The sequence below is a fragment of the Odocoileus virginianus genome, chromosome 4 (assembly GCF_023699985.2).
Source record: "Odocoileus virginianus isolate 20LAN1187 ecotype Illinois chromosome 4, Ovbor_1.2, whole genome shotgun sequence".
NCBI lineage: Eukaryota > Metazoa > Chordata > Mammalia > Artiodactyla > Cervidae > Odocoileus > Odocoileus virginianus.
This window is the reverse complement of record NC_069677.1, coordinates 47,003,115-47,015,033: the sequence shown is the minus strand read 5'-3', so window position 1 is coordinate 47,015,033 and position 11,919 is coordinate 47,003,115. Positions and strand designations below refer to the sequence as shown.

At 36.0% G+C, this 11,919-nt stretch overlaps 1 protein-coding gene across 3 annotated transcripts in view; it reads right to left on the bottom strand.

Annotated features, from left to right (window-relative positions):
* Positions 1-573: 573 nt before the first annotated feature.
* Positions 574-11,919, bottom strand: part of IFT80 (intraflagellar transport 80) — a 113,905-nt gene continuing 102,559 nt past the window's right edge. For 2 of the 3 annotated variants that reach the window (XM_070466504.1, XM_070466503.1), the window contains exons 19-20: positions 8,726-8,849; positions 574-2,084 (exon numbers count right to left, since the gene is read on the bottom strand). In XM_070466504.1, coding sequence (XP_070322605.1) covers positions 1,974-2,084; positions 8,726-8,849 — 235 coding nt within the window. In that variant the 3' untranslated portion in view covers positions 574-1,973. The remainder of the gene's footprint in view (positions 2,085-8,725; positions 8,850-11,919) is intronic. The other variant, XM_070466505.1, reaches the window with a different exon arrangement.

The following is an 11,919-nucleotide window of genomic DNA, read 5'->3' as shown; positions in this document are numbered from 1 at the left end:
TATAGTAAAATTGTAATAGAAAATGTTTCAGTGAGTCCAGTGAGTCATTCTGGCCAATTATCAAACCTGAAGGGGGCTGTTAGGAATCCCCAAATTTGCAGCCAAGTCAGAGGGGTATGAGTATCCTAGGGTCCCCACTAGCGGACTGGCAACTGAAGTCATCTAGCTGAGGATCTTGCCCTTTCATTTGTGAGACCTACAGTAACTCTGGGCTTACCAGGTGGCACTAGTGGTAAAGAATCTGCCTATCAGTACAGGAGACACAAGAGATGTGGGTTCAATCCCTGGGTCATGAAGATCCCCTGGAGTAGGAAGTGGCAACCCACTCCAGTATTCTTGTCTGGAAAATTCCATGGACAGAAGAACCTAGTGGGCTACAGTCCATGAGGTTATGAAGACTCAGACGTGACTGAGCAACTGAGCACACTCTCTGGGTACTATCAACTGAATTGAATGTTAGGGCATCAAGTTGGCTATCAGAGAATTGTTGTTAGAATGCAGAAATATTTCATTATATTTTTTGACTTTTAAAATTACAGTAAAATAAACATAAAATTTACCCTTTTGACCAGCTTTCTTTTTAAATTTTTTATTGTAATATAAGAAAACAAAATAAATGTATAACTTACAAGTAAGCCACTCAATCATATTTCACAAATTGAACACACCATTGTACCCAGCATCTGGATGAAGAACAGAACATTACAACATTTCAGCAAGGAAAAGGAATATGTTGAAAAGACAGGAACATTTTCATTAAAAAAAAAAAACTAAACATATTCATTAAAATGAGGGTGAGAGAGGGCATCACTTTCCCATGTATATGCACATGCCCACTCTATAATGTACCATTTCCAAATATGGTTTCATGGAAGAATTTCTAAGGATTATTTGTGCTATGTTAAAAAGCTTTTGTGGTAATAATAATTTGGGGACATACTGAATGCAAGCTAGTCAAATGGGTTGATAATTCAAGGAGATTTTCACAAATTCAGACTCTAGAGTGTAATGCCTAAACATTCTCAAGTCAGAAGAGGAATGAGAAAAATATTTCTTGCCTGTTCTAGATATATTTCTATAGTTATGATAAAATAGATATAACAAAATTTACCATTTTGGCATTAAATACATTCACAACGTTGGATAACCATCATGACTATCACTTTCCATTCAAGTGGCTTGAACTCATTCAAGCCAGACAGGAATTCTGAACTTATGAAACAACAGCTCCTCAATTTTCCCTCCCAACAGTCCCTGGCAACTACTGTTCTCCTTTCTGTCTCAATGAACTTGTCTATTTTTATACCTCATGTAAGTGGGATTCTACAATATTTGACCTGTTGTGTCTGACTTCTTTCACTTAGCACAGTATTTTCAAGATTCATCCATGTATCAGAATTTCATTCTTTTCAAAGGCTGTATAATACACCACATTTTGTTTATCCATTCATCGCTGATGTATATCTTTTTTTGTCCACTACTTTGCTTTTGTGAATAATGTTGCTATGAACATATACAAGTATACATATTATTATATATTTTCATAAATCAATCTTCATTTTTTTGTTGTGTAAATAAACTGTTGGAGCACTTTACAATTTAGAGCTCAAATAGAAATGAATGATAACATACATTTTAAAAGAGTACAGTGTTTTATTATTAGCATTAATATTTGTTCATACTGAAGATTCAGGGATAAAATAATGGACAGAAAACTGGGATGTAAGCAATATGACAGGGATGTATCATAAGTATATAGGAATATTTGTTAATTATTGGACTAAAAAGATACAAGATGAAATTACATCAATTATTTTGTGCTCGTCTTTCTGAATGTATTTTTGGTATTAAATACACAGCAAGTGCTTATACTTGGAGATTCTGCCTTTTTCTTTAGCAATGAAAACATGCTTATCCTTGATTAATCAGAATCAGTTTCAAAAGGTAAGACTTCTTAAAGGTAATCATGACATTTAGTGCTTTAGACCAGTACTCTTGGTGGGCTGGCTGCCAGATGACCGCTCTCGCTCTTTAGTAATTTCCATCTCAATTTTGGCTTTGATTTTCTCCCAGTCTATTTGGAGCTGTGGTAGAAGAAAAGAAGAAACACACATATATAGTATAAGACCTTTTTATTTAATTCAAAGTAGCTAAGAGTAAACAAAAATAGAATGTATGACTTCCAAAACATTAGAGAAAGACGGTGGGAAAGAAAAGTTAAGAGGAAATAATGCTCCCCTGCAAATGACATAGTGTTAAATAATTTCTAGTAGAACAATTATCACCATAAAAAGCAAAGACCTTCACTGTGATGCAAAAGACCAAAATCTAGTTGTAGTTATTTATAAAAAGCACATCTCAACTATGGAACCCTAGGATTCTGCTCAGGTATGAGGTGGGAAGGGCAGGTAAGGTGGATTGCTCTCCTCCAACGAGAGGGAAAATGGACAGAGCCCTGGTCATCAGGCCGTGTTTCAAGTGCGTCAACACTCCAACACTCATACTGAGGTTTCCATCAGGAGCCTGGCTATGAAGAAAGACAGGGGAGCATTTGCTTCACCAGGGCATACTCTGCAAAGGGGCTCCTTTGCATCAACTCTTAAAATAATACGAAGACTTGGTGGTAAGACAAAGATGAAAAGATATTAGATGAAATAGTGGGAGAGCAAGGTTGAAAGACAACTAAAAAGAATAACTGTAAAGTGATAATATTTCTATCTATTTCAGGTCAACCATTGATCCCCAACAAGATCCAGCCCTGCCCCTCCACTATATCCCTTCCCTCCACTAATGCAACAGACTTGGTGTTAGGAGTGGACTCTACCCCGAGTTCCACAAACAAGTTCTTTAGAAAAAAGCATTCAGATTTTTTTTTAAGTCTGGAGATCACTAACTTAGAAATGTGTGTCCTCTCAGGCAAGACATGGGAAAAAATGGGGTCCCAGCTTAAACTTAACTCTGATTTACTCTGAAATAAACCCAAACTCCTAAGACTGAACCAAAAGTAAATAGGTTTTTACCTCCATGTAGGGGAGCTCAGTAGAATAAGCAGTATTAAAGCAGATTGTGGTGGTATGTGCTGCTTGAACAGATTTATCTTAACTGAGACTAATTTAACCTTAACACAAGACTTCTTGCCTCTTTTATTTTGTGCTGGAAGTAGGCAGAATTAAGTATTTGGTTCTTTTTTATGCCAAAATCCTTTCTCTAATTTCTGTGAAGTAATTTGTGGATATTATTGGTCACCTTTATTAAGATAATCATTCCACATATTTGTCTATAATATATAAAATAGATGAATTAAAAGAATCCCTCTTACTCATAGAAGATGAATGTCTAGGCTAAGATGGAAGTGACAACTCAATGAAAGGCAGAGCAAATGTTAGATTATTTGAAAGGCTCATTTTTCAATCTGGCCAGAACCTGATATTTTTTAAATCGCAGAACATTTGTCAAAGAAAACATTTCAAAGAGAAAGACAAAACTTGATGAATACCTTGTCCTTCTTCCAGCTTTAAATTGACTTACACATGTTTCTCGAATCAATCACAATAAAACCATATATTGATGATAAACTAAACAACTGTTGCTTGGCTTCACCAGAAGTATATCAAGTAGACTGATGACATCTATATTAGTTACTTGTTATAGTACAAATGAGGGTGTCAGTTGATAGCTATCCTACTGAAAATAAATGTTTCACTTTCACTCTGGCATCTGTTCAGCTTTAGAACAATGTTCTCCTGATAAGTTAGTCTCTGGAATAGAGTATTTTTAATAGTGGGTTTCAGATGAGGATGTACTCGTGACAGCTGTCAAGTGCCGTCTACATGAAAACACACCCTTCTCTCTCCCAGGGCGTGTTCATACCCTTTGGCACTCATTCTAGTCCTGCACCAGTCAATTCTTCATATTCACATAGAAGTCATTTCAAAATCCTATCAAATGGCTCTCCATCCTCTGCCCCACCTCTCTTACTCTCAACTGAAAATCAGCTTCCTACTTCAGAGAGAATATAGTGACATTAGGCAGAATTCACTTAATTTCCTTCCTTTCACCAAAGTACGTACATCTTTACCCACGCCTACCTCTTTCCCTTCTGTCTCAGGCCAGGACTCTCACACAAGTCCCTGATCTCATCTCAGACTCCTTTAGGACATCGGCCTTCAATTATTACCTACGTATTTCAATTTCCTTCTCTTCACTGGCTGCTCCTTCTCATCCTTCCTTCTCTATTCTGTCAAGCTACCTTCTCTATTCCTACAAGCTACCACCTTCATTCTTATTTTCATTCCTGACTTTCATCCTCTTCCCAGACCACTGTGATATAACTGTGTTCCCACTACACTTCAGAAACTTCACTAACGCCACCATTAAGTGTGTTAATTCCTCATCCTATATACCTTCTCTGTATGACTTAATTACTCATTCAATGAATATTTAATGTTCACTCTATGCCAAGGATTGCTATAGGTGCATGGATTTAGCAGTGAATAAAAAGATAAAAATCACTGTCTTTATAGAGAGATAAACAGACAAATGATAGTGGTAAGAGTTTCAGAAACGGGAGGGAGACAGTACCAAGGGTAAAGTTGTGGGGATGAGTGCTGAACCTCAGATAGAGTGATCAGAGAAGGCCTCCCTGAGAGGTTGAAGTGAAAATCTGAAGATTAATGAGTCACTCCATGAGTATATCTGGGGAAGAGCACCTAACAGAGGAAGGAAAAGGCCTTGATGTAGCAGCATCTCCTGGACCTTGCTGATTCCATTCCAGCTCTTCAAAATCTCTCAGTATATCCTTCCCTTCTGGTTTCTGCTCTCCTTTCTAATGTCCTCAATCTTTTTTTCTTTTTCTTCTATATCCTTCTCCTTGGTACCCTCTTCACTATTAGCATTCATTGGTGTTCCAAACAGATTTTTCATACTTTACCTAAGAGATCTCATCAACTCACATAGCTTCAACTATACCTAAATTGCCATGATCATAGATTTATTTATCTAGGCCTTATTCTTCATCAACACCCTTCAATGTTCACATTGATATTTCCAACTGCTCACTAGACATCTCCACCTAGATAGGGTCTATCCCGCAGGGACTTCTAATGCAAAAAATGGACTATTTTCATGTATTCAAACTAAAAAAGGTCCACAACTCGTATACGCTCATGTTTCTCCACCAGTCACCCACGCTAGGAATGCTGAAGTTGTTCTCAAACGCCTTGACTTACCTCACTGCTCTCCTCCTACCTCTAACCACAATGTTCTATTAATTTTTCTGATTTTTTTTCTTACATTAATCCTACCCCTTTCCATCTCCTGGTGAAACTATTGTAATAACTGGCCTCCTGGTCACCACCCTCACCTCCAAACCATCTTCCACCTAAGAAGCTATCTTTCAAGTCATTCTCTCGATTACAAACCTTCAAGTCTTTGCATTGCCTTCATTATGAAATCTGTTAGCACAGTATTAAGATGTTTCTATGTCTGGTCCCATAAATATTCCAGTCACCCAGAACCCAAGGCACTCCCTCTGTACTCCTTCACCATTCTTTCAAGATCCCATGCATTTGCTCTTATTATCATATCCTTTAACTGACTGACAAAACCCTACTCAAGATAATTTTGTTGAAAAAATAAAGAAATTAAAACTAACAAATGCTAAGTATATAATTTCCAAATGGGGAAAAAAAAGAATAATTTTGTGAAAAATTCTAAGTTTCCATTTCTACTTAGGAATTGGGATTTTAAAATGGAAAAGTGACCATGTCACTTCCATTCAGTATCTTTACATTAATCTTAGGGTAAATCCAACTTACCTAATGTGCCCTATGAAACTCTCAGGTCAACCTCCCCTTTGCTCATCACTCTTAACCACTTAAGAGCCTCCCCTATTCTGGAATGTGTCCATCCCCACACCCTGTCCCCTTGATCAGTTTCTACCCATCCTTCAGAGTTCAGCTCTAACATCATTTGCTTTCCTTTGAAAAATCTTTGCTGATACCCGCATCCTAGGTCAGGCTCCACATTCATAAAGTCTTATAGCACTACGCACAGTACCTTCAAGGCTATCATCACAAATGAAATTAACAATTAACTATATAATTATCTATCGCCTTTATTTGAATACAAATTTCAAAGGGTCAATGTCTGCCAGGTTTACTATTATATCCCAACCACCGAGAAGAACACACTGTCGGCAGGAGGTACTAAATAAATATTGAATGAATAAGAGATCACTAATTATCCAGCAAATGAGCTACCACTTAATCTCTCACTATTTTCTCTCCTATTTATCACTCCTTTTTTCTTTCTCCTAGCATAATGCTTTAAACATTTCCTGGATCTTCTACTTTTCTTTCTGCACAGAGTATATATTCAGTGAACTGAATGTATTCCTCAGGTGGATTTTATTTGCCAGACTAATGAATTATTTTACAAACACTTGCTTGTAGACCAGGTATAATGACTCTAACGGAGTTCTTAGAAGACAACACACCTTGTATAGATCTCAGATTTCCACATTTTAAACTAGAAAGGCCCAAATAACATTTCAGGGCTCATAAATATGAATGTATGTCAAGCCTCACTTCTTATAAACTTTTACGTTATGCATTGTGAAGCCATTTGAATTCACCAGCTATCTAGAATAAATTTCTCAAGGTTTAAAAAAATGATATTTTTCTATTCAATTCTTAGTTCTGAAATAAAGTTTATATAATCACAATTTTGGTTAAGAAATTTTAAGTCAAAGATTATTCTCATCTTAAAATACAGCTTTATGATTTCAAGTTAACTTCCAAATTACATTTATGAAGACAAGTCGGAAACTAGAACATGGTGCCATGGGGAGTCAAAAAAGGGAAACAAAATACCCAAGAAAAGTCATGTCGTTCTGATTATCCCATTTTGAACATTTCGGCTACTCTTATGATTGAAGTATTACATGTTATTTATAGTTTAATATGTATATAATGAAAAAGAGGATAAGAGTTTTAAGTTTTCAGAATCTGAAATATAACCTTGAGGTAAAAAACTATATTTTCTATGTTCTCAAAAGCACCTAATGTGAACACAGTGAAAAAAAAAATTGATAATAATATGATGAAGAGGAAACAGAGTCATATTAATTTGCTTCAAAATTATATAGTAAAGGAAATTTAAAGTGGGTGCTCATTTTCAACATACTGTCGTATTTTCAAAACTGAGACAAAAGAGATTAGCTGACCAATGATTTTCTGGGCTGTTTTGCACCACAGTGGTGGTGGCTGCTGTCATATTCCGTGAATTAAAAAGTACAGCCCTCAGAACTCTTACGGAAGCCTAATAGCCCAAACAATTAATTTCTGAATCAAATAAAAAAATTGTGAAGCTTCTATAAAATATGTCCCTTTCTATCAAGAAACCCACAACTGTGTCTATCCTGGATCCAGATGATGAAGTTACATTGCAGAACTAAGAACAGCTCCAAAGTCTTCATTACCCTGAAAACTGTTCTGAAGTCCAAAAATGTGACTCATGACACTCAATATTCTAGTAGGTGCCTCTGTCTACATCCTCTTTCCTCTTCCAAAGAGGATGGGTTAATATATTTTAGCCACCCCCACAATGAAGCAGAACATTCCATTGTATTCTGTCTCCACCGAGAAACACTCCTACACGGTCTATGAAAGAAAGTGAAAGTGTTAGTCACTCAGTCCTGTTCAACTCTTTGGGACCCCATGGACTGTAGCCCACCAGGCTCCTCTGTCCAAGGGATTCTCAGGCAAGAATACTGGAGTGGGCAGCCATTCCCTTCTCCGGGGGGATCTTTCCGACCCAGGGATCAAACCTGGGTCTCCTCCACTGCAGGCAGATTCTTTACCATCTCAGTCACCAGGGAAGCCCCTACATGGTCTATAGGCTCCATAAAGACAGAAGCCATGTCTGATTCAACACCTAGTGTGGTACCTAATCCAGACTGAGTACCTATAAACACATTTTGAATATATGAATACCTAAAAGGATAAGGAAATCAACTAGTTTGCAGAGCTGGGAGAAAGGTTAGTCCTGTCTTGGCTTTACACATTGGATCTCCCATGGCTAGAAGTGAGCTCTATTTCTGCCATTTGAATCTAGAAGTGTCTGGGCAGGTGGCCACAATCATTTCTGTTCTAGGCACTGTCTTTCCTTGTTGCTGATATGGCTAGAATGGCTTTTTTTATAACTGGATTGACAAAACCTTAAGTTCTGGTAGGAACTTAAGAGGCAAAGGGTCAGCCTTCTTTGGTTCTAGGTGGTGAAGTCTACCAGGTGAGGCACCTCTTTAAGTGCAACCAGGGTCCCTAGAATCTGCAAAGTGACAGAGTATCCAAGTTCTGGCCACTGCCCTCTGTGCTCATGTACTTCCCCTGGAACAGAAAGGGCAGCTGGTGGAAAACAAAATTCAGGAGTTAGAAGCCTTTATCTTCACATTTTATGTTGTTTATCTAAAAATATCAGGACACAACCTTAACACAAATCGGAAATTATAAGAACAGACTTGAGTTAAGCAAAACATGGCTGTAAGAGTCCAGAAAAATGTTCTGTAATATAATTATATAGTCAAAATAAAACTGCAACATCGAAAGACAAGAAGCAGTTATTTTTAGAGATTACGGTAGGAAAGTTACTCAATTTTGTCTCATTGAGACAAATAACATACACTTGTAAAGCATATAATTATTATCAAATACTGCGTAATACTTACACCTTCTGCATACTGCAGGTATCGTTTATTAGTTTCCTGTTTACCAAATGTCTCCAAAAATTTTTGACGGTAAGCAAGAACTGTGTCAACATGTGTTTTGTATTTTACAGCCAATTCAAGAGCCCTATAATGAGAAATAAAACATTATCAGCACTGATATGTTGACCTCTATGGGCAGTAGAGTTCTGGGGTGAGAGGGTGGGACAAACGGTCTATGTTTTTCCCTCTACTCATCCTTCAATGTGAAAGGTATGTCATAGCCCCTACCTTATCCACCTTGTAAATTTCTATTTATACTTCAGGGTCCAGACCAAACACGATCTATTCTCCCTGACCAGCTCTCCTTGTAGAAATAAATGATCATTACATCTTTCCATGCTACAGAACATTCCTTACATACTATTATTATAGTCCTGCTCACAGTGTATTGTAACTATTATGAATTTGTTCCCTGAATTAACCTATACATTTATTAAAGGGAGATGTGGGTTTCATTTCTCTTTGGTGAGTATTACTGAGTAGATGTATGGTAAATGCTCATTGAAAAGTTCACTGAAATCATAAGAAAATTCAAGTGAATTCCCCAAAGTAAGGGTTCAACTATCCTGACCATTTTATAAGTCTGTAATGAATTTATTCTGTTCAATATTCAACTAAATACTGATATCCTTACATTTTTAGTATAGCAAATTAAAAATATTAATATTTTGAAAATAAAATTTGAGGATAAAAGTCTGACAAAATGCCTTTTGCCATCTGATTCTTACAAAAAATTAAAAGCCATTTAAATTTTATAATCCAACTAATATCTATTTATCTATGTAACTAAGTTATTTTTAAGGTACTATTTTATTTAAATAGCAGATAAGAACTAAATTAATCACTAAAATCAGAGGTATAACACCAAGGCATAACATCTATATATTGATAATACAGAGGGAGATGAAAATATTATTCTGCAGTTCCAGATCTGTTTTTGCATGTAGGTTTTGGATGCACTCAGCCCATCATCCTATGCATAACTCATATCAGTTGAGCCAGGAACAACCTAGTACAGTATGCTCTCCTACACTGCTCACTGGATTTTTTTAAATTGTGAAAATATGACAACACATTTACAGGAGGCTTGGAAAATACAGAACAAGGTGACATATAGCTCCATTATATATTACAATTAGTTTTTTAAATAAATATTTTTTTGTTGGAGTTTCAATATAAACTCTCAAATATTAATAAAATGAATATACGGAGAAATAGAAGGATATAGTAGAAAAGCACTAAGAACCATTCAACTTAAGATTTATACAATTTTCACACAACATATACTGTTCATTGTTCCCATGTTTCAAAGTATGGGAAATGATCATCATAATAATCAGAGTATATTATTTCTCAAGTTGTCTTGCTTTCTAATATGCCATATGACTTCAAAATAGGTGGCCATAGTTTATCAGAGCCAACTATTATGAACTTGTTTTTTAGACAACTAGAATTTTTTCAACATGGGGTTGCTTAGTAGGAAAATCTGTTTGGTTCTTGACATGCTTTGGTTTAACATAAATAGTAACTTTAAAAAGTATTTTAGATATTATGTGTGTATTAACTGATGAATAACAAATGAGAGATATTAAAGATAATAAGAAAAATTATGAATATAAGTCACGTATAATACAAATGATAATGCCAAAGTCTAGTACAATGATTTCTTATAAAAATATATTGGCCCAAACAATATTGCTAAATGCAAGGGTCAATATTTGCTACCCACCACAAACTCCTCACAAAGTTTCCTTATTTTTCTCTAACTTCAAATCTTTCAGAGAGAAAAAAAAAAGATACAGAGAAAAAAAAATTAGAGAGGTACTAGAATATAGAGGAACAAAAGCAGAAAACCAGAGCGGGCAAAAAGCAATTTGTAGAGGCTCAAAAGAGGAGAAACAGAAGTAAAGATGCCTTAACTCTTCTAGGCCTCTCTCATTTTATTCCCCTCTAAATTCCTAAGGCTCTGATTCCAGTGGGGTACGATGGGTGGAGACTCCAGTGAACCACCTCTTTGGCATCTTAGAATTCCATTTCCCATTATTTCTTTATGATTGTACAGGACAGGGGAAGGAATTCTTGATTGCTCAAAACTGGAAGAGTTCTAAGCAGGAAGTACAGGAGCATCTATTCTGGATTGGGACTTTCCAAAAATTCCAAAGAGATACTTTGTTATGGAACATCAATACATTTAATTATGTGGAAGGTATAGAATATGATGTCTAATCCTGCATTTAGATACTAGATACTAAGTATTATCTATTATAATAGTTTATTAGTATTATAAAATATGTATTAATTATCTGACTAAAAACAATGCTAAAGGTAAACAGTCAAATGATATGTGCTATTTTAAATGCTCTCTAAAAGCACACACTGAGTAAAAAATGTTTCTCTACCACATTTAAGAGGGAATTTACTCCAAATTATGTAAGAGTTATGGGAACAGTATGTCTCCAGCTTTAAAATGGTTATTTGGCAATGAAACAAATTTAACATTAGATTATGGGGCTGGAAAAAATCCATGTATCCTCTCTGATTTTAAATAGAAGGAAGTTATATAAAAAGATGTTATAACTTCAAAGTATAATTTTTGCATAACTTGAATGAAGAAAAATTACTTTATGTAAGTGATTTAAGTAAAAGAAACTATTTTTATTAATACTTACATAAAGGATCAAAATGCATACATGGAGTTTCTAGCTTCTACCTCTCTTAACTTGGTTTTGAAAACAGACCACCACCAAATGTCCAGGGGGAACAGCACATGGATAATAACTTGCATATCTACAGCCCTCAAGGGCTGCATCTTAGTAAATTGCAGGCAATTTTCAAATTCAAATATAAATGATAGAAGCACAAAGCAGCAAGATGATGCTTCTCAAATAGAATAACACATACTAACAAAGTAAAATCTGTTCCCAGGCTTCCCCAGAGGTCCAGTGGTTAAAAATCCGTCTGTCAATGCAGGGGACATGGGTTCAATCTTTGCTCTGTGAAGACCCCACATGCCACAAGGCAGCTAAGTCTGTGCACTGTAACTGCTGAGCCTGTGCTCTAGAGTCCATGAGCTGCAACTCTTGAGCTCACATTCCAAAATCACTGAATTTCGCACTCTAGATCCTGTCGCCTGCAACAAAAGAAGCCACTGCAGT